Here is a 23070-nt window from a genome sequence, read left to right as displayed (position 1 = left end):
AAATACCATGGCCCTTGTGGAGGCCTTGCATCAGATTTTGCCCTTGAGCTCCTCTATCTAAGCATACATCAGAGAAAGTTTCCAGCTGTGGGGGCATATTGGATAGATTACTGCCTGGGACCCTCTATAACAATGATTGGCCAACACTTGGTCCATGCCAAATTCCCAGCAACACAAATTTCTCCATCGAGTATACTGCTTAAGGCATGCTATAACCAAACCCTCCTTCCTTATACTCCATTTTAAGTCTACTTTAGTCTCTTTTATACTTTTCTCTACACATCTGCACATGAAACATTCAAGGCATTGCAATGTCAGCTCCACTCGTGCCACACACAAACCATTTTAAATTGATGACATTGACGTAAGACTGGACACTTAGTTAAGTCCTGTTCACAATAAGGACAATAACTATGAGGATAATGATAAAGAGTACAGTTCTAAAAAAAATATTGTTGGAATTACTTTCAGATTATTTTTTTTTAACATTTTTACACGTTCGGTCTTCACTTTTAAAACGTAGTAAATATTAAATTAATTATTGACTTGTGCATAACTGCTATGAGGGAAAAAATTTATTGTCCTTTGTATATGTGAAAATATGCATCTACTTTTCTAATACATTTTTTAAAAGGTAACCATTAAAAGCCCATTTGTGTTTGTTGTGTCATGTCCCTTCAAGCAAGACTTTGGGGGGGCTGATGAAATACTTTAGCAACATTACAAGAAAGAACCTTTTTAAGATCGTATTAAAAAACAAAAAAACAAACCAAAAAAAATAACTTTTTAAATATTAATCTGTAAATGCCCCTGAGACACCCATTAGCATCAACAATCTCTCCGAGATATTAGTGAGTACTTCTGTGATTTCAGATGTGACTCCAAATTCAGATGCTCAGAGAGAACATGATTCACAAAGTGCCTGAGCACAGACAACACCTCAAATCTCTCCTGCTCCTTCTCACAGTGGTTTCTTTGTATTACAATCTCCCATTTAATTTAAATATGTCACTGAAATGAGAGTCAAACAAAACCACCCAAGCACACTGATGTACAAATTGTTTCAGAAACATTATCTGCTAATTTGTGTATAAAACTGTTTAGGCAGCGGTTGTCCTAACACAACAGATGAAAAGCATTTACATTTGTCTCTCTGCCAGGCTCATGTAGTTAATTGCCTCAGACTGAAAAATAAATAAAGAACTATGATTTATGCTCAGTAATTAAAATCAGAAAAATGTAATATTTTTTCCAAGTTCTCAAGTTTGAGCAGCTACATTTTAATTTCCTCTTATATTGCTAGACATAAATCCTTTATTTTGAAAGTCATTACTAAAATACAAAATGAACATAGCCCATTATTTAGCTGAAAAAGAATTACATTACAGTAAGTAGCATTAAGTGCTCAACAAATGTTTGATCAATGGGATGTGCATATGCTAGAGAAGACAGAAAAGTGCCACTCTTTTTTGCTTGCAGGCCAGTGGCTGGGCATTAAACATTTAATAATGTAAAGCGGGGTTTAAGCCGCTTTTATGTGGAGATTCTTAAAGAATAGGTTAGGACATCACAATCATCCCTTCCAAACCTCTTAAGCCACAACAGGAGAGGTCTCATTAAAACAGCACTTTCACTTAAAGACAATTAACTAAAAGCTCTAAAAATCAAGTGAAATGAGTTTAGTTAAAACCTTTGTCATCGCTGTGTACTGCAGTAATTAATCCTTAAATTAAACAAACAAGCAATTAGAGGAGAAAGTAATTATTATGATTTAATTTGTTTGAGCGAGCAGTCCTTTGAGGCATGATTTAATGTTTAGGTATTCTTGCAGAGTGAATATTCATTAGCCCCAAAAGTAGTGCTCCCTCTAGTGAATTGTTTGACAACAGTCTTACTGCCAGAAACACTAATGTAGAACAGATTAATTTTTAAGAGGAACTCGAAAGGTTAATGCACAAGAGATCAAGAAATTGAGAAAATGGCAACAGGTGATAAGATCTATAAATAAAAATGACATTTGTACATTTAACTTTGACTTGTCATACATCGTTCAAAAAGGTTAAGGTTTGTAAGTCTGTCTGTCTCTTATGATCCGTGTTGGGGGTAATTCATTACAAGTAACTTGGGTAATGTAATCAGATTACTTTTTGCGTTACTAGTAAATGAATGCATTACTTTTTCAAATACAGTAAGTAACTTAAGTTCTATGTTTTCACAGTTATTAAGTGACAGCTCTCCTGTCCCCATGCAGAGGTGTAGTTTTTGTAGTTCTGGCCTAAATGTGAGCATTTGCTCATCTCACATACAAAAAAACTGATTTAGTATTCCTCATAATGAATAAAAACTGTGAAATGCAAACCTACAATAATTAAATATATTAAATTACACAAATATACTTAATGTATTTAATCTCACTTCATTAAATGGATAGTTCACACAAAAAAATAAAATTCTGTCATTTACTCACCCTCAAGTTGAACACAAAAGAGGATATTTGGTAACAATTTACAATACGGTTGTATTAGTTAATATTAGTTCATACATTAGTTAACATGAACTAACCATGAACAATACATCTGTTCAGCATTAGTAATTCTTTGTTAACTTTAGTTAATACAAATACAGCTGTTCATGGTTTGTTCATGTTAGTTCACAGTGCATTAACTAATGTTAACAAGATTTTGATAATTAATTAGTAATAAATTAACATTAACATAAATAAATGCTTTATAGGTGTAGTTCATTTTTAGTTTATTAACTAATGTACCTTATTGTAAAAGTTACCAGATTTTTTAAAGAATGTTGGTAATCAAACAGTTGATGGGCCCCATTGGCTTCCATAGTAGGTAAAAAACACAATGGAAGTCAATGGCTACCGTCAACTGTCTGGCTATCAACATTCTGTAAAATATCTTCTTTTGTGTTGAGGGTGAGTAGCCTAAATCATTTTAATTAAAATGAATTAAAATTTTTGGGTGAACTATCCCTTTAACCAATGTCTTTACGGCTGACCTTAAATTATCCAATTCAACCACACTGATAAGCAAAACATTATTTTAGATAAATATCACACAAAAGAAATAAAAATTAATAATTATATATATTTATTTATTTATATATATTTATTAGGGGTGACCCCTAATAGTCGAAGATTCGATGCATCGATATGCAGGACCAGTGTTATGAGTGATTCACGAGTGTTATGAAACGAGGATAATACCATTTTGGCAATATTGGGGTTCTCAATATTAGTGTTATAAAGACGTGTCGCTGCGCTGAGCGATCGCCCCTGTAAGGGCACTGAGCCGGACGCGGCGCGCCTTTAAAATTCAAACACATACACCGACAGCGGCATTCGACGATTAAATGTATATTTCCCTCAAATCGTGAATGTATATACTGATTTCACCCTGTGCTACAAGATACACTCATCGTGCAGCTCTTCTGTCAGAAGTCGATTCAAAATCGAGCTTGCGCATATGTTCACGTCTGCCTGGTGTGACATCATGAGACACGGTGCTGAGCTTCAGTTCAGTCCGGTTTGCAACCCCCTTTAGGCACAAGAACCAAACGGCTTAAGAACGTGCATATAAACGCACTCAGTGTTCTTTTCCCCTCTAGGCAGGTATTTTTTAAGGTTTATTTATCAAAATGTTCTTTTATATATTTGTGTGATGTTCTGTGTTTCGATCGCGGCTTTTAAATGTTATGAGAGAACGGTTAATTTACGAATGTGTAGTGTAGCCTGGTTTTGATCACTTTATTAAAAGTGGTGGCTGTGTGCCGTGTGTAAAGAAAAATAAAAATAGTCTTAGCCTCCTGCTGACTAGTGTTCTGCCCTTCCCAACCCGTTTATACCGTTTATTTTTTTCCGGTGTATGGTTTACACACACACATATGATTAATTATGTGACCGATAATCGATGATTCGATTATCGGTCGACCATAGAGAGATTCGAAAATTCTGATTCGAATGTGTAAATCCTTAGTCGGGGACACCCCTAATATATATATATTTTGAGCTGCGGCCTCTACTGTACAAGTGTAAATTTGCATTTCCTTCAGCTTGAGGCTTATTTGTTTCGCTTTTGGTGTGAAAGGGCCTTAAAATTTGCACACAAAAAAAGCCCAGGTGAGAAAAAGTAATGCAAAAGTAATGTAGTGCATTACTTTTCATAAAAAGTAACTAAGTAATGCAATTAGTTACTTTTGGGCACAATATTGGAACTACAGTACTACAGGAAACTATAGGAAACACAATATTGTAATGCATTACTTTTAAAAGTTCCTTTACATTTACCTTTCCCCAACACTGCTGCAAAACACAACTTAATTTCAAAGCAGGAGATTAAACCAGCACAATTAAGAGTTATGAAGGTCGCTAGATTTACTGTTGTTTTGGCAATAGTTAGTCTGTTTTATTTGACTTGTGGAAGGACGTAACATGTTGTCTGATTTAAAATGAACTAAACTGAATGGAAACTGTCTCTTTCAAAACAATTCAGTTTACTCAAGGCAGGTGTGTTGTAATTTGGTCAACAAGATGAGTGTACATTAACCCATGATGTAATAATAAAAGACCTTAAAAGCAAACATCGAGAGACCTATTCCCAACAGCACTCACAACATGAAATCTACAAGCAGAAGATGGGAGCTACTTTGCTTGCTTTTTGGTAAGAATTGTTTCGGTTACTTCACAGTAGGGCTGTGCAATATATCGAAATTATCGATATATCGCAAATGTACAATATGCATATGGCAAAGGCACGCAATATCTGAATGATTTTAATAGGCTACTTCAACATTGTAAAAGGTGTACGTTTTAGGTCGATGCATAAAGCAGAGAGTAGACTAGACACACAACTGTTACTTATGGGACGTGTTAGACGTTAAAAATAGTTATTAAATGCAATCATTTGCAGTTTCGCGTTTTCTGACACACACACACACAAACACACACCGAAACATGAGCGATTTGTGACATAAATGTTTGCTAAAACACTGCTGGTCACTTTCAGAAGTTTTAGCAATGCTTTCTTTTCCCAGGAAGAATGTGAAACACAAACGGATTAATTCTCAGTTTTGAAAAAAAAAAAAATTTAATAGAATTTAAATAGATTTCGAATATTGCATTATTTAACAAGATATTGCATATCGCACTTTTCTTCAATATCGCACAGCCCTACTTCACAGCTAAATCTTGAATGATTTGATTGATCTCTCTATAAAAAATGTTACCTGAAAATGTCTTTGTGGTTCTTCTACAGCATTTCTCTTGACTAGAGCTCATGGACAGAATACTTCATGCTCTTCCTCTGAATTCTCTTTTGAGACACTCAACCAAAAACTTAAGGTTTAGATTTTTTTTTATCTACAGCTAATACACTTTGTAAACAGTATCTGTTTATGTACAGTAGATTATTGTAATACAACAATGGTTGGTGATTGCAGGCACATCTAATATCAAAATTAATATGTTTTTATATGTATGTAGGATATGAAAAATTATTTGGAAAGTGTATCTGATAAATGGGCAACATATCAAATTGCAAAAATTTATACTCAACTACACATGCTGACTGATATCATCCAGAAGCAACAAAACAAAGGTAATTTTGTCCACAACTGTCCTTACAAAAACAAAAGTTCCAAACAACATATTACCCATCAGCTACTTTTAGCTTAAATATTTAACATACACTGCATGCTATGCTGTTTTTCCAAAACACGCTGCAGTATATCACTTATCCTAATACATTTAAAAATTGCAAATATAGCAAAGCATCCAGTTATCAGATGTTATCAGATTTCTTTCAAATATAATTGAGAAACATTATGTTAAACAAAGCTTATGTCTATAAAAGCCTATTGTCTATAAAAGTACTAAAATAGCTTGTCTTCTTTGCAGACTTACAGAGGTTTCTGCCTAAAAATTGTACAGCTCCAATAGTGCCCGAGGACGGAGGCCTGCTGTGTGTATCTGTGACGAATAAGGCCTACTGTAAGCCTATGTGCAATGCGGTATGTACGGTTACGGTAGAAGACACACACATACATGCACACAGGTGCACATGCATGCATGCATAAAAGAAGTATTTGAACACCCTGCTATTTTGCAAGTTCTCCCAATTGGAAATCATGGAGGGGCCTAAAGTTGTCATCGTAGGTGCATTGTCCACTATAAGAGACACAATATATGATTTTTTTTTAACTATTCATTTGTACGATACACCTGTCTATCAGCTAGAATTCTGACCCTCAAAGACATGTTAGTCAGCCTTTAAAATGTCCACCTCCACTCCATTTATTACCCTAAATTAGATGCACCTGTTTGAGGTCGTTAGCTGCATAAAGACACCTGTCCACCCCATACAATCAGCAAGAATCCAACTACTAACATGGCCAAGACCAAAGAGCGGCCCAAAGACACAAGAGACAAAATTGTACACCTCCACAAGGCTGGAAAGGGCTACAGGGAAATTGCCAAGCAGCTTCGTGAAAAAATGTCCACTGTTGGAGCAATCATTAGAAAATAGAAGAAGCTAAACATGACTGTCAATCTCGCTCGGACTAGGGCTCCATGCAAGATCTCACCTTGTGGGGTCTCAATGATCCTAAGAAAGGTGAGAAATCAGCCCAGAACTACAAGGGAGGAGCTGGTCAATGACCTGAAAAGAGCTGGGACCACCGTTTCTAAAGTTACTGTTGGTAATACACTAAGACGTCATGGTTTGAAATCATGCATGACACGGAAGGTTCCCCTGCTTAAACCAGCACATGTCCAGGCCCATCTTAAGTTTGCCAATGAGCATTTGGATGATCTAGAGAAGATCTGTGTGGAGGAGTGGGCCAAAATCCCTCCTGCAATGTGCGTGTCACATGTCCAGTCTTCGTCTCCTGTGTTTTCCTCATGTTCTTCCTGGTTTCTGTTTGGTCAAGTTTTCCCGCCACTGTCAGTCCCAGCGTGTTGTCAGCTGTGTCTCGTCATCTGTGTCACCTGTTCCCCCTCGTTAGTCTTTCATCAGTGCCTGTATTTAAGTTCCTAGTTTTCACTCTGTCTTTGTCCGGTCTTGATGTTAACACCTTAGATGTCCTGCTGTGTTTCTTATGTTCTAAGGAAGTGTTAGATGTTTCTTGTAAAGACAAGTTTTTGAGAATAAGATCTTTTGAGTTTTTGGACGTCTTGGAACCTTCTTCAGCTATACATCTACACGTAACAGTGCGCAAACCTTGTGAAAAACTACAGGAAACGTCTGACCTCTGTAATTCCAAACAAATGCTACTGTACTAAATATTAATATTGATTTTCTCAGGTGTTCAAAAACTTATTTGCAGCTGTTCATACAAATAAATAGTTGAAAAATCATACATTGTGATTTCTTGATTTTGTTTTATTTTTTAAATTATATATATATATATATATAGAGAGAGAGAGAGAGAGAGAGAGAGAGAGAGAGAGAGAGAGAGAGAGAGAGTGTGTGTGTGTGTGTGTGTGTGTGTGTGTGTGTGTGTGTGTGTGTGTATGATATGCATACACAACTGTGTGTTTGCAGTTATGCGCAATTTAGACTTGGGCACTTTTGCAGGACAAACTGTAAGTTAATTTACAACTCAACTTGTACAAAAAAAGTCCAGTCCAGAAAGTACAGTAGCAAAATAATTAAGCCCTGCTCCAAACAGTAGCTACAAACATGGCAAAAAAACAAACAAACAGCGCGTGTGTGTGTCTCCCACACACATTAAACAAGTTTCAATCATTCATTCATTCATATCAAGAGGTGGCCAGGCTGGACCCCGATACTTTAAACAAGAGGTGTTTATTCAAGAGACAATAGAATTTAAAACTTTGCCGTTTCTCTTTTGTCACCGCGCGGACGATGCGCGTGCAACAGCGAATTGAGCGCGAGGAGAAAAAAAACCCGTCAATTGTGTACTAGATAGTGCGACTGTGCACGCGCCTATCCCGTCTTTACGCGCTCACTGCCAAAGGAGTACTTTGAAAGGCTCGCGCGCATCTGCGCGAGGCAGAAAGGAACGTAGAAAGTGAAGTATATCCGCCTTCTTATCAGTTGTGTTTTCAATTTGAGCTTGATTCTTTAGAAATGCTTGGGAAAATGTAACGTTAGCTTGTTGTGGACACTACCGCACTACTTGATCAACAGAAGAGCTTCGCTACTGAAAAGCTATTTCATTGAGAAAACAGCGACGCTAACACCACGCTACTGAAAAATGTAGTTAAGCTAGTAGCGTCACGACTTGTAGCGACGCTACTGCCCAACACTGCAAAAACCACATCATCTTGGTGCAGAGATAAGTATGTGTATTTTGCAAAATGTGTGCCACTGATTTTTTTAATTACCTAATTAAGCCCTATTCGCACGGTATTAGTATTATCTGGGGACCTCTGGTGATTTGTAATAATTGCAGAGAAAAGCCCTATTCGCACGGGACTAGTATTATCTAGATTTTTAATAACTGCAGAGATCTTAATCTCATGTGAATCGGCCATGTCTGTAATTTGTAAAGTAAAAATTCCCCCGCAAATTACCTACCATATTTCGCCGAACACCGAGGTCCCGTGATAATAGTAGTCCTGTGTGAATCGACATCTCTGTGATTTGGCCAGGATTAGGCGGATCATATATAAAAAAATATTTCCTGTGAGCATTTCTATCTTTATCTTTCACGATGAATGGAGTCTGCATTCATAATGTGCACCGTTATGAATTCCCGTGCAGCCGGATTATACTTTCACTTTAGAATGAGTATCAATTTGGGAGTAAACTGATTGAATGGTGTGTTTAATATTAACTTCAATACTACTCTTAATGAAAAACATAATAGAACAGTACAATGTATTGGACATGTCTGTAATTTGTAAAGGAAAAATTCCCCCACAAATTACCTACCATATTTTGCCAAACACTGAGGTCCTGTGATAAGAGCAGTCCCATGCGAATCAGCATCTCTGTGATTTGGCCAGGATTAGGCAGATCGTATATCATTTTTGCAAGGTTTGTTTCTTGTGCACATTTCTATCTTTATCTTTCATGAAGAATGGAGGTTGCATTCATAATGCACACCGTTATGAATTTCCCGCACATCATATCCGGGAAATAAGTCAGTAAATTCCAGTAAAATCACAGGCTTTGCTTATGCCGTGTGAATGTGCCATGGAAAACTCAGATGTGGGGGGAGTAATTTCTAAATCACAGTGGTCCCTAGATAATACTAATCTCATGCGACTACCAAGACTACTTTGGAGACATTGTTTATTTTAACCTCCTAAAACTTTTTTTTTAATTAAGTATGTTTTTCATGTCATTTCAATGTTTAGAGCAAAACAAATGGGGGAAAACATTTTGAAAAATTAAAATTTAATTTCAAAATGTTTTTCCCCCATTTGTTTTGCTCTAACCATTACAACCAGATATACCATTAACTTATGCAATATGTGGGTAAATGGATGTTTTTGGATTAGCATGTAACAAAAAAATAAGTGTAGTAATGGGAGTAATAGTTGGCAACATTTTCATAATAATATCTAATTTTTTTAAAGGAATATCGATTTGTTTTTTGTTTTTTGTTTTGTATTCACTTTTTGAGTCCCCTAAAGTGCCTGATAAACATAATTTAGTCCCGGTGTTCTCTATAGAGTACATGTTTGGAATCAATGCCCTGTTTTGTAACAGAAAGTCATATTTTGATTAGAAACCTCATAACATTTTCCTGAGATGTTGATTTATAACTATGATATGATAACTACAAAATAGTATACAAATTATTATTATATTTCCATAAGAGTCCCAGTGAAATCTCAAAAGTAATGGTACTCTGAAAAGCCCTGAATGCACTCTTTACAGGACAAACTATGACATGTATGGTGTGAGAGAAATTCACTAAAATATAAATGTCCTCATACGTGGACAGTGGCACCCAGGCGATTAAAGTGTATAAATTAATCTATGCAAAAACTTTACTTGCATTTTTATAACACAAGTGCAAAAACTACAAGTGTGGGTGTAGGGACAGGCCCAAAAAATTTGTACTTGCAAGTGTGGAGTAAACATGTTATGTGTTTAACAGACTTCAATAGACAGTACCCAATGATTCATCAGCACCTCCCAGTGGACAACCCAAGATATTCACAAAAAGCTTAACATCAAAATCCAGGCCAATAGAAATACAACTATCATAACAAACTACATTTCATTTTTCCATGCAAACAGGGTTATGATTTCAGCTTTATAAGAAGATCAAGGCTGTACGAGGAATGTAGTGCTGCCACACAACACAAGTGGACAACACAGTTCATTGGTGGCAACAGCCTGGCTACATGCAGCAGTAAGTTTGGCACATTTGTCAAATTTGATATTTATACAAGAGGGAATCTGTAAGGTTCACAGGTCACATTCTTTAATGTAAACTCTGAATACTCTAGTATTGCATGCTTGTGTGTACTGAATAAGGTGTTCTTATATTTCTCTGAAGAGTCCCACATTATGGTAGCAGGAGCTCCCTCTGCCTACTTCCCTGAGGTCCATGACTGTCACAAAATAAAGAGCGACGAACAACAAACGGAGGACATAACAAAAACCTTCCTATCAGAGCTGGCTACGGCAGGCATCAGAGAATCATTTGACTCTTCCAGGCTTTTCTGTGGCAACAAGAACATAAACTAGATCAAAGAAGGAGATCTAAGAAGTATTCAGAGCTGGCTTATACATTGTGCTGGATATAAAAATGTTTATTTTTTTGCACAGAAGTGCAAAAACTGGCAATATGTAAACTGTAGAAAATATAACACTTAATGAAATGAAAACCTAGTGGTGTAAATGAAGAGATTTTAATAAATATTATGATGTTTATTATGTGCTCAAAACAAATTAAACAATAATTTAAACTAATAATTTGTCAACTAATGTATTTTAATAATGACAAGGCCCAGTACAGAAATACCACAGAATATGACAAGGATACAACATAAGGAGCAAACTGGCACAGGCAGTATCATTTACAAAGAATAGATTTTTTTCTAGCTCTCATTGTTGGGCTGGGGAATCTTACAAAATCTTCAGACATTAGTCATGTTTTTCTAAGAAATTTTACAGTATATACAATTAATCACCCTCAGACAATGGAAAAATAAAGCAGCCAAAGGGGGTTTCAGGGTTTCTTTGGCTGGAATAATCTGCCCATTGTGGCCTAAGGAGAAGAGTATAAGGTAAGCTTAATGGAAGATGTACACCAGTCATCCAACCTCACTAATAATGGCCTGAGGCCAATGAATCTGCCCATGTTTATTTCATACACAAACGCTGCATGTGCAACTGAAATTCTGTGAAATGACGGAGTCTGTCCAAAATGTGTTTTTAGGCATTTCATTACAAACAAGCAGCCTATTTTTAGGATTTATCCAATTTGGTCTGTATGCAACCCTTTTATTTTCAAACATGGATATTAAAAAGCCTTTGAATGTTCTCCATTTCGATGTATTGTTGCAATGGGACCACTAGATGACAGTGTTGTCAGCATTTTAAATGTGAATACATAACAGAACCTAAGGAAAGACATCTACAGAAGAAAAAAAAAATCAACTCTAGAAGGAGTTAGTTTAGTTCAACACCTTGGCTTTATTCAAGCTTTTCTATAAGCGCAAATAAGCAAGCTCAAAACCACAGATCACATCATCTAAAGTTGTTACAATGTCGGATATACTGTATGTGAAGTCTGTGTCCATAAAAAAATTAAACAATTTCCAGGAACAATAAAACTGTATCTATAAAAACAACAATCAAAATGCCAAATATAAACACAGAGGGTTTTTGAAGTGTACGTTGAAGTCTGACTGAAGCACCCAGCCTCAACACAAAATGCCCTTCTGTGATAACTTCTGCAAAGAAAAGAAAAGTTCTCTTCATTGTAGAGCACACATTCCTATTATGTGCCTATGCGTAGAAAGCTCAATAGTGCTTTTCAACCATTTTTCAGATTAAAGTGCTTAAAATACTTCATTGGTGCCTCAGCTTTGGGTATATAATGAGATTGCAGTAGCAGTGTCAATAAGAAAGACCATTTCTTCTGTCATTGTGTTTGTAAAGTACATAGTTACCAGTCGCAGGGAGTGAATCTCGGAGCTGAGCGTCTCTCGCAGAAGCTCAAGCTCTTCTTCTTTATATAACTCCAGCTCTTTCTTGAGTCTGAATGGCACACACAGAAATATTCATGCAGGGATCATGATGCCCAAAGCAAAATAATATAATCTTAATATAACACTAGCAATTTGAATATCTCTAATCTTTAAATCTTTCAGTTAATTTAAAAATGTGCTTAATTTAATGCAATAATCTTCAAATATTCAATCTTGTTCAGTCATTCAAGCAAGTTAATACTTTATATTGTATTGTAAGAAAACATAATAGAACATAGAAAATGCTGTTGAATGCACTGAAAGATGTAAAATTGTGTTTTGCACCGATATTAAAGAGCAGCTGCTGAAACTGCAGAACCAGGGGTGTAAGAAAATATCGATACACGTGAATAATATCGCGATATTATGTTTAACGATACTGTATCGATTCTCAAAAACACTGTATCGATATTTATATATTTATTTATTTACATCCAAGATTTGTGGCTTTGTGTTCGGTTTAAACCACAGAATGTATAACACCCAACCGCTAGATGGCAGTGTTATCTCAGAATGTATAACTGACGCGGAGCCGGAGAAGCGCAAGGTAAATGTGTGTGCATCGTTAACCCAGCTCTCAAGACAATAGAATTATTCCGCTCCTGCAGTATACAGAGCTGAAGTCTGGATTCATTTTGGCTTTAGCTAAAAAGAAGCTGTTGTTATTAGCCACTGCTATACTGTGAACCTTTAAAACATATACACATAAAGAATCCTGCAGTCACTTTAAATTTTACTTTACTCAGATTGCACGAAATAGTGATTAGTAATATAAATTATACTGTATTAATTAAATAAAATACTTTGTCTCATGTTTTAGGCATATGGTTGTGTTCTTTATTCTTTTAAATTATATATAAAAAAAACACAAAAAAGACATATCGCAATATATTGCTTCTCTTACAATATCGCAATATATTACAATATATCGTATCGTAACCCCTGTATCGTGATTCGTATTGTATCGCCAGATTCTTGGCAATACACAGCCCTAAGAACCATGGAATGAATGAATGAATGAATGAATGAATGAATGAATGAATGAATGAATGAATGAATGAGGCATAACTTTCTACCCCACTAACTAAAAACAAACATTTTCAATTCGCAGTTGCCTTGTTTTATGATTCAGTATGAAAAGAACATGGGAGTCATGGGGCCCTATTTTAACGATCACATGGTCTAAAGTGCATGGCACAGGTGCACTTAGATCTGAATCCAATTTTGCTAGTTTAACAACAGAAGAAAAAAAGTTCAGCATACCATACAAACGGTCCAAAAGGGCTGTACCTAGTCTCTTAATGAGTCTTGGGTGTAACATGCAATAAATCAATCGGTCTCATCTCCCATTTGAAAGCTAGTTGCGCTTGCACCATGGCAGATTCACTATTTACATGGCAGAATTTGCAAGTGGAAAGACTCAATGCTTCTCCAGAGAGGAATCCTTTTATTTTTAATATTTAAAAATATGTGTGCTGCCACTGCAAGTCCCTGTGTTTGTAATGAGCAGAGTGTTTGTTGTGTTGTGCACCCGCCTATAGGTGCATATTGCTAACGCACCCTTTAAATCACCCAAAAAATACTACACTATTGACTTTAGACCAGGATTTTGTTGTCAATGGCACAGATGATTTCAGTTGCCTCAGAAAGCAACGCGTCAACAATGCACCTGAATGCACTTGCGGCATGGGCAAACAGATTTAAACAATGTGGCACTGGACATGAAATAATTAATCAGGCTGAAACTAGCAAGAAAGTGCATAGCTGATCTGCGCACAATATAATTGCTTGCCTTGAATTAGAAAAGATCTACTGAGTTCAGAATATAATCGCATCTGTAAATGACATCAACGGTACGCAACTTTGCTCTTCCTTCATCAGGCTACAGCTACAACATTAAGAGAAAAATTCCCTGCCATCTCCCAGTGAGCACCAAAACACACTTGTAGCCACTCAGCTGTAAAGGGCAAATACACTGAGTATAAAAAGAGAGATGGCAGAGAAAATACTAAAGAGACACGGGCCCAGGGAATATACATTTTAAAAGAAGGGTTACAATCAGGCAAGAGGTAGCACCCACATTAATATCAAAGAAACCTTCCAGCGCTGGAGAGACCTTAAAGGGGAAAATGAATATGTATTTAAACTGGGTCATTTATGTAATAGAAATGTGAAATAATTTTTTTTATTTGGTGCCTTCTAGACTGAGTGTCTTTTCTCAGTCTAGAAGGCACCAATTTAAAAATAATTTCATAAAAGTATGTTTAGCTCATGTGGATGAAAGACAACAACTCCCAGAATACACTTGCTTTGCTGCCCTACGAGGCCACTCCAAAGCCACTGCTACTGGATCAATTTCCCACCGCAGCACTGCCCCTAACTGAAAACTGTTGTTTTCATTCTCAAAGTAAAATCTAGTCTAATCATTTAGTTCAGTTAGAGAACAGACTACAATTAAAAACTGAATGTGTCTGTTCAATACAGTGTGAGCCGAAAGAGTATTACAGCACAAACGCAGCAGGAGTCAGATTACATTAATCATAAGAGCGAAGAGCTGAGATAAGTTCAGTGTACATTCACAGTACGTGTTCATTCTGGCACGTTTTCATATCATGCCTATGGAAGCTTAAAGGTGCCCTAGAATGAAAAATTGAATTAACCTTGCCATAGTGAAATAATAAGAGTTCAGTACATGGACATCACATATTGTGAGTCTCAAACACCATTGCCTCCTACTTCTTATGTAAATCTTGTGCATGAAAAACACCACGGAAAAATAAGTGATTCTCAATATAATGCCAATCATTTATATGTAAGCCCCCAACATTTGCATATGTCCGAACATGTTCATTTTCAGGAGGAACTGACGGAGCCGAATCATCAGGACCAGAGTCTTGCACGGGTCCGATATTGTAAATCCGCACCCGGCCGTACCCGCGGTGCGTTAAATTGCATCCGACCCATTTTCCGACAGGGAACACTTATTAAAAATCCGGACCTGACCCAACCCGCTTAAAATAGAACCGACACCCGACCCGCACCTGAAATAAAATTAGTTTAGCACGTCTTTAACATTCAAACACAATATTTTCAATGAGACACCATGCGGCGGCATTCGGCGCCTGTCCACGACTCAGGAAGCTGTTCAAAATCCTGCCGCGCAACAGAGCGTCAATGTACTGATTTAACCCTGTGCTACAAGATGCACACATCTGCAGCTCTTCAGTCAGAAGTGGATTCAGCCTATATAATGTGCGTGTCCGGGGCTGAGCTTTGAGTCCGGTGTGCGACCCCCTTGAAGACTTGTGTGATTTTTTTTGAAAGTGAGAGAATCCTGGGGGAGCGCTCGCGAGCACAAATAACCTGATATTGTTTTGAAATTATATTATTAACTTGACATACAGGCAAGACATATTTTTGTAGCTGTGTTCCTAAAAATATGCATATATTTTTACGTTGGCACGTGACTGTTTTAAACCCGTGTTAGGCCCGTGTTTCCCCCTTGTCCGACCCGACCCACACCCGTATCTGACACAGTTGGATGTTTTTCACCTGTTTCAGCAAAATATGCGGGTCGACCCGTCGGGTACCCGAACCAGTGCAGGACTCTGATCGGGACTGCAGGTAAACAAGCGACACTCGAGGACAGTGAAAACACTTCCACTTATTGACTGTTTAAACAATTTCTGATTAAATTGAAAGTTTCTTAGAGGCAGCATTGTCTAGATAACGCAAGATGCTAGTACATTACCAATAGGAAACACCAAGTATTACAAAATACAACCATAAATACGTTGCTTACAGATCGTTCACTCGATCGTTCTAGCAAACGTCACCTTTTCCACCATATATGTTAAAACGACAGTCATTTGACAAGGCTATTTATTTTGTAAAAATATATATATTTATATTTTTGAGAACTTAAGTATGATGTTTTTGCATGCTTGTATTTCAGAGTACATCACAGTCACTGCGTAGCATACATTGTGACTAACGTTATATAAACATGCAATATCGTTGACGAAAAAAGACGAGTCTAAAATCACTGGTTTTGGTTTTGTCTGCGTGAAAGAAGAGCATTCTTGCTTGCGGTTGGCAGATTTCAGTAATTTATCAGTAATCCAGTTTTTTTACCTAAACATGTACAATCTGGCAACCATATGCACGCGAGCTCTCTCTCGTGGATGATCTGAAAACACCAATAAACAAGAAGGCTGCATTTAAGCCATCTCCATTTGAGATGTTTTGCTTAAAGTGTCCTTTAGTCGGTCTGTGTTCTGTCAGGATGATTAGGACTCATAAGCCGCTTCGCTGAACAACTGAACTGCTGTGAGCTGCTAAAATAAGTGGTCTTGCTGCAGTTAAGGCAAATCAACATAAAATGTTTCAAATGCACACTTTTCAAACTGATTTAAGGATTTACTAATACAGTTTGGAACAATTAGGATGTATAAAATTGCACTATATACAAGAAAATGTGTTTATAATGATTTGGTGTGCCTTGCATCTCAAAATTATTATAATGAGAAATGGGAATTGACTGACTAAATACTAATAAAAACCTACTCTTGAGGTCTTGAGAAACCTTGGATTAACCCAAAGTGGCTGATAAAACGCATAAACCCAGAAAATTCTTTACATGTGCAAAATAAATTACTTCAACTCTGCCTTGTAGTAAAGTTTGGGATGCTGATGGAGTCTCTCTCATAACTTCCACTTAAATAGACACTATTAATTTTACCTGACATGTGTTCAATATCAGATGTTCAATACAGGCAAAAAACCGCCCTCTGCACGATTGGGGCAAGTGTTTAAGAGTGATTCATGACTACATAGGAAAGGAATGAACATATCCTGAGCATAGCAGCACTGTCCCAAAAGCCTCATCCTCAGCACATCCTGAGGGCTTATACAGTCTTTCTCTATTAACGAGGAAGATTTGCTCCACACCACCCCCACATATGATTTACACATCCCACCGGAGGTGCTTTCTTCCTGAGACAGGACAGCTATCGATCCCCTTTCCATCATCACTTCCTAGTGTGGCGTTGATTTGAAAGGGTTGTGTTTATCTAACTCTGGACCGGACATAGTAAGCTACATATCAAATACCTAATTAATAGGATGGATCTAATGCTGTATTATTTACACATGGTGAAGTGACAGGAGGAGGACGATGGAAAGATGGATGAAGGGAAATTCAGCATTCTTTGCTCACACTCCTCATGGATCATGTTTCTCTGGTTATATGAAAACACACTCTAACATTACGAAAGGTCTCAACTTTCTTGCCTGATACAGGTGCTGTCTGTCAAGGGTTTCTGACGAACCATGAGCCTCTCAGTCTCCAAATTCTCTGTCAAAGCCACTGCTTCCTTCAGATTTTTCTCTATGTCTGCAGAAGAACAGAAAACTAAGGAGTAATACTTCTGACACGGATACTTCTAAACTATGTCAGAGAAAGTTTTGAAGTGAGCAGAGCCTTGTTTCACCTGTGAGCTTGGATTGTTCCTCCTGGAGCTCAGCTTCTAGTGATCTCTTGTTTTCCTCCATCGAGCTCAGCAAAGTGTTATTTTGCTTCATCAAGTCCATCTCTGAGAAACAGCAAAGGTGACAATTCATGTAACCTGCTGGCAGTCGGACAGAACTACAATAACCAGGCCTTTCAAAAACGATAATCACTTCAATGATAACTGTGTGGATGCCTTCTGAATTACAAAGCTCTGTTTTCATCGAAACCTGAGAAAAAAATGGTGCATTTTCAGCAACCTAAAGTTACAGGCCTATTTGTCAAATAACAGCATGTTGACACTTGATAGTCATTATGTGCTCATTAACACTAATTATGGCCCAAATAGTTTGCTACATCTTGTGGTAAATGATGTGATGGTTAGTGATTTAACAATGTAAAGCATATTATCAGAACTTACAATACAATAAAATGTTTAGATAATAAATAAAAAAAAACTATACATGATTTTTTATATCTATTTTGACAAAATGTCATGTTTTATTTACTTTTTTATTTTTATTTCAAATGCTCAAGGAAATAAAACCAGCATGAACCAATAACATTTGCTTCTGAGACTGTGGAATCTGGCATAAGGTACAGTTCAAAAGATTGGGGTCAGCGAGATTTAAAGAAATTAAGACTTTAAGTTAGCCAGGACAACAAATTAAACTGATTTAAAAAAATAAAAAATAAAAAATAAAAAAAAGACACTAAAACATTTATAATGTTACAAAATACTTCTATTTCAAATGATTGTGATTCTTTTGAACATTGATTCTATTCATCAAAGGATTCTTAAATAAATATATATTATATAATATAAATATATTTATTTATCTATAGCTTTATAAATGTTTTTTTTTTTAAATTATTATTCATATATGAAAAATTCTCTCATATGAAAAACGTTTCATCACTCAATTTTTTTTACTGCATTTCTGATCAAATGGATGTTGCCTTGGTGAGACTTCCAAAACATAAAAATCTTACCGACCATTATTGGAATGATTTAGATTGGATTTGAATAATGTAAAGTAATTTTTTTGTAATGCATTGATGCGCAGTGAATAAAATACATTTGTCTGATTTTCAACAATAAAACACTTACCTTTGTGTAGAGTTTCAGCTTCCATCTCCAGACTCTGGATCTTAGAGCGGGTTTGGGTGTGAAAAACAGCATTTCTGTTGCTGATTAGGTTGAATTTGTTGTTGAAAGTTATCATCTCCTTCAAGAATTTCTCCCTTTCTTCACAGTATTCGCTTTTCATTCTGTCCTGAATTTTAAAACAATGGAAAGACTGTTATGCAGATTACAAACAGAGTATGAAAGCACATTTAACACTTCAGCATGTGCATTGTATTAGATGATGGATAATGCACAGCTCTGAAATCTTCAATGGCTAATGACGTCTTTTTTTTTTTGTATCAGTCCACATGATGGTAACTAGCCACATAATTGTAATAATATTGTTTCAGGTTTAATTTGTGTTTGAATTGGGTGTGTGATAAAGAGACAATAGCTTTTCCAAACAACAACAAAAAAGGAATACAAATAACTTCAATATTCTTCAATGTGGTCGTATGTACCAGGGTTTCTTTGAGATGTCTCTGCAGTTCCAGGACTTCATCTCGCTGCCTTTCCAGTTGATCTTGTCGCTTTGTCATCAAAACGAGCAGCATTTTTTTTTCAGACAGGAGCTGAGCCTATGGTCAAAAATGAATCATAAATTTGAACAGTGTCTCATTCAGATGGTCCTGAAAAGTGTCCCTTGAATGAACTTTTTATTCACTGCAGTGAAGCTTTAAAACTGGCTGCACAAAAACATTGCGGCAGGAGAATGTTGCTCATCAAACGGATCAGTGGCTTCAATGCTGTTTGTTAAGGTAAGCCTAAGTCATTTATTTGTAGGTCATTCTGTAATTGGCATAGCATTGCCTTTTGAATTCAAGTCCTTGCTTCTCTCCTTTTACCAGATCAGTCAACTGTGAAAGACATCAAGGATCCTTCAGGTAATTACTCTCTACCTGGCTTCAAAGAATGCAAGCAAATTATGCTTCATAATTACACGGGACATGTTGATCTGACCAAACATTATATTAAGCAGAAAATTAGACACGTCTTTCATGACATTCACTACCTCAGGTGGATCACTGAGGTCATTCAAGGAGTCAGTATTAAATGTTATAAAATTGCCACAATGTTGAAAGGATGAACTGAAAAGCTTTGAAAATGCTAAATAAAATGTACTACTTGACTATCAATTTATGTGAATGGGTAACATCTGAAGTAATTTGCATTCAGAATCCTATAGACTGCTATATCCTATATCAATTGACCTTAGTATTCATGAAATGAGTGACCTCTTTAATCAAATAATTCAATTGTGTACCATATGTTTGCAAGGATAATTGTATTTTTAAAGGTTTTCCAACAATAATACTAATGTAATCTGAAAGAAACGAGATTGATTTTGCAGTGCCGCTTTGAATTGACCCACTCCATTTTAATGCATCCTGTCCATTAGATGAAGTGTTTTAATCATGAAACAGAATGTCTTTTCACAGCGCCAAAGGATATTAATACTGCATATTAGCTTTCTGCACAGATAAACTTTTAAAGTGAGTGACAGTGAATGTTCTGCAATATTTCTATCTGAGGTAGGCATATATATTCAGATAACCTAAGAAAAAAAATTACAAGGGAAATTAATCCTTTCTAATCTGCCTGTGTGTGTGTGTGTGTGTGTGTGTGTGTGTGTGTGTGTGTGTGTGTGTGTGTGTGTGTGTGTGTGTGTGTGTGTGTGTGTATAAAACACTGTGTAATAATTGTCCAAACCTTAGCGTCCAGGTCGTGATGTGCTTTCTCCAGCTTTTCACGAGAGGAGATTATATTTTCCTGTACACTCTTGATGGCAGCTTTAACTGAATGAGCAAGGAAACGAACATTATTAACTTTTTCTTACTCTTACAAAAGTATTTTTAACAAACTTTCATGTAAGATAAATATAAAATGTATGTATTGTTGTGTGTTCTTTGTTCAAAAACACTCGCGAACTCATATAAATTATTAAATATGCACATGTACGTTAGGCCTAACCTGCGTTACCTTCATGAAGCTGCTTGATATTTTCCGACACCTGCTGCTCTGTCAATAAAATTTGCTCGAAAAGAGATTCTAAGCTCATTCTTTTCATTAAATGCCAATACCAAAATAAAGAAAACTGTCAAATTAGTTTAGTAGCGGTCAGAAGACGAGGAAAGCTTGGTTGCTAGTTTGAATAAAGCGTTTTAGGGGAAAGAAAAAAAAAACCCGTCAGAGTGTTCACGCGATGTGCGCATGCGCAATCCTAGCAACTGTTACTGCGCAAATGCACGCACAGCAACGACGAGTCTGTATGACGATGTCACGCTAGTCAAAAATAAAAGCTTGCACACATTAGCAGGTTTTTTTCCCCTGCCATTATAATAACAGACACTAGACTGTAGTTCTATGACCTGTTTCTCTAGGCAAAACAATGTCCTCATATGACGCTTAAGGTTTACAATAAATGCCATTCAACTAGAATGACAGTATGTCTATGGATTTTTTTTCTCTCTCATCTAGTCCAGAGTCCAGACCAAGCCTGCAGTCTCCCTCTCAGATACTGAAGCTTTCGCGCCTCGATCGCCCCCCGGTGACCGGTCCCAGTATAGTCGCCCCTCTGTGTTTTCTAATGGACACGAGGCAAACTAAACAATAAAATTACACTTCAAATATTTTTTCCCCAAAGTTAGTTTATGTAATTGAAGGCAGTTATCGATGATTTCATTTCAAGTGTTCGTTTTTAAAATAAGTTTAGTTTTAGTTAGTTATCTGATGCTTTAAAAACGGGGGTGTGACGTCATGATTGACAGCTGAGATCGACGTCTTCTCTGAGTGAAGTTGTCACTGAGGCACTAACGGACTTTTTTCAGAATTTTCGGGAGCAGATTAGAGCCTTAGCTTTAATTTCTACATTTCCATAACTGTTTATTTCACACAAACATAATTAATTGTTCTGCATATGTGAGAGTGTGGGCGGGCTTTTGATATCGCAAACAGACGATGTTGAGTCATCCATATTTTTTTACAGTCTATGGTCCAGACTGGTAGCCTGACAAGCCAGACCCACATCAAGATGTTTGGTCTGGAAACAGTCTGAGGGGCGGGATAAACGGTTGTCTTTCAAACTCCCTCTGCACGCGATAGGATAGCGCTACAACCAACCAGAGCAACAAAGGTGAAACAGAGCTTGTTGATAGATTAAACATTCGCCGTATCCGGTCGGTGGATCTTCCCTTTTTAAGAATGACTTAAGTGCCGTTTTGTTCTTTTGTCAGAGAAAAGCTTAACTCTAAGTCTTCCAGAGTCGCGGTCAAAGCTGATTCGAAAGACCGCCGTTCGCCAGTTTCTGTGTTTACTAGAAGCATCCAAACGCAACTCGGCCGTCGTCATTATGGCCCCGCCCACCGACTCTATAAACGATGTGATTGGCCCGGCAAGAGTTGGGCGATTACAGCTCAGAAGGGTATTGAGAGTTGCTAGGCTACCAGACTAGTCCAGACAGGAAAAAATATTATTTCTTATGGTAGGTCAGAAGTAGTAAAGGTAGATTCGTAGATGCGTTCACACTTGTAGTTCGGTTCGTTTGGTGGTTCTAACCAAAAAACAAAAACAAAACATATCGTCAAGTGGTCTCATTTATAACAGTTGCATAAGTTACGCAAAAAACAGGCCCTGAAACGCCATTTCTGCATAAAACAGGCCCTGGAACGCCACTTCTGACCATTCTTCTGACGCACAAGTCATGATTTATAAAAACAAACTTGACGGGAAAATTTGCGCACCTGTACGCAAACTGACCCATAAGTACAAACTCTTTTACTAAAGTGAGAAAAGTAATTAAGTAAGAACAATTGTTTTCATTTTGATAGGCGATCCGTGTAGGGTAGGACATACACACATTCTGGAGACAAAGGGAATTGGCGACACAGTCGTGAATTGAAGTTAGATTGTAGAAAATAAATGTGAGAAGAACGATTATAAAAATTACTTATACATTTACTTTTCACTCCATTTCATACGTTATATCCACATCATGAAGATTAAATCCAACAATGTTATTTGTGCTGATTGTTTTAGGTTATATGCATCTAGTAAAATCCAAACAGAATTCAAAATGTATTTAAAAAATGTAAAAAATAATAATCAGCGATGCCGCTGATGTGATGTGATGATAAAGTCACATCGTCCACAACGGGAGTGCAGGAGGAGATGGCGCGACTATGTGATACAGAATAGCATGAAATACCCTTTTATTAGAGAACTGCAGAACACAGTGTAAAAACG

The 23070-nt window shown here is 36.8% G+C and overlaps 2 protein-coding genes across 5 annotated transcripts; one reads left to right on the top strand and one right to left on the bottom strand.

Moving 5' to 3' along the window:
* Nucleotides 1-4557: 4557 nt before the first annotated feature.
* si:ch1073-126c3.2 (uncharacterized protein LOC555816 homolog) lies at nt 4558-10757 on the top strand. Its single transcript, XM_067421383.1, has 6 exons — nt 4558-4673; nt 5268-5353; nt 5495-5609; nt 5909-6021; nt 10230-10344; nt 10492-10757. Exons 1-6 carry the CDS (start codon nt 4628-4630, stop codon nt 10680-10682), a joined length of 666 nt encoding a protein of 221 aa, XP_067277484.1. The 5' UTR covers nt 4558-4627; the 3' UTR covers nt 10683-10757.
* A 12-nt stretch (nt 10758-10769) lies between these two features.
* ccdc172 (coiled-coil domain containing 172) lies at nt 10770-21282 on the bottom strand. 4 transcript variants are annotated; one of them, XM_067421379.1, is made up of 8 exons: nt 20800-21282; nt 20539-20624; nt 19290-19406; nt 18811-18976; nt 17683-17784; nt 17483-17603; nt 12113-12200; nt 10770-11893 (listed from the first exon to the last, which is right to left on the bottom strand). In XM_067421379.1, exons 1-8 carry the CDS (start codon nt 20894-20896, stop codon nt 11864-11866), a joined length of 807 nt encoding a protein of 268 aa, XP_067277480.1. In that variant the 5' UTR covers nt 20897-21282; the 3' UTR covers nt 10770-11863. The 4 variants fall into 4 exon arrangements, with proteins under 4 accessions (XP_067277480.1, XP_067277481.1, XP_067277482.1 ...); XM_067421380.1 differs by having other exon boundaries at nt 20809-21278; XM_067421381.1 differs by having other exon boundaries at nt 17483-17585; nt 20800-21277.
* Between the last annotated feature and the right edge of the window lie 1788 nt (nt 21283-23070).

This window comes from Pseudorasbora parva, chromosome 17, assembly GCF_024679245.1.
Source record: "Pseudorasbora parva isolate DD20220531a chromosome 17, ASM2467924v1, whole genome shotgun sequence".
NCBI lineage: Eukaryota > Metazoa > Chordata > Actinopteri > Cypriniformes > Gobionidae > Pseudorasbora > Pseudorasbora parva.
This window is presented reverse-complemented; position numbering and strand designations above follow the sequence as displayed.

What these genes read in the sequence shown, in the direction of transcription:
- si:ch1073-126c3.2 (XM_067421383.1), top strand. Translation starts at nt 4,628, where the DNA reads ATGAAATCTACAAGCAGAAGATGGGAGCTACTTTGCTTGCTTTTTG. An exon ending in GCTACTTTGCTTGCTTTTTG is followed by an intron (nt 4,674 to 5,267) that starts GTAAGAATTGTT and finishes GTTCTTCTACAG; the next exon opens with CATTTCTCTTGACTAGAGCT. An exon ending in GTAAGCCTATGTGCAATGCG is followed by an intron (nt 6,022 to 10,229) that starts GTATGTACGGTT and finishes CCATGCAAACAG; the next exon opens with GGTTATGATTTCAGCTTTAT.
- ccdc172 (XM_067421379.1), bottom strand. Translation starts at nt 20,896, where the DNA reads ATGAAAAGAATGAGCTTAGAATCTCTTTTCGAGCAAATTTTATTGACA. An exon ending in GGAACAATCCAAGCTCACAG is followed by an intron (nt 17,604 to 17,682) that starts GTGAAACAAGGC and finishes ATTACTCCTTAG; the next exon opens with TTTTCTGTTCTTCTGCAGAC. An exon ending in ACAGACAGCACCTGTATCAG is followed by an intron (nt 12,201 to 17,482) that starts GCAAGAAAGTTG and finishes TGTGCCATTCAG; the next exon opens with ACTCAAGAAAGAGCTGGAGT.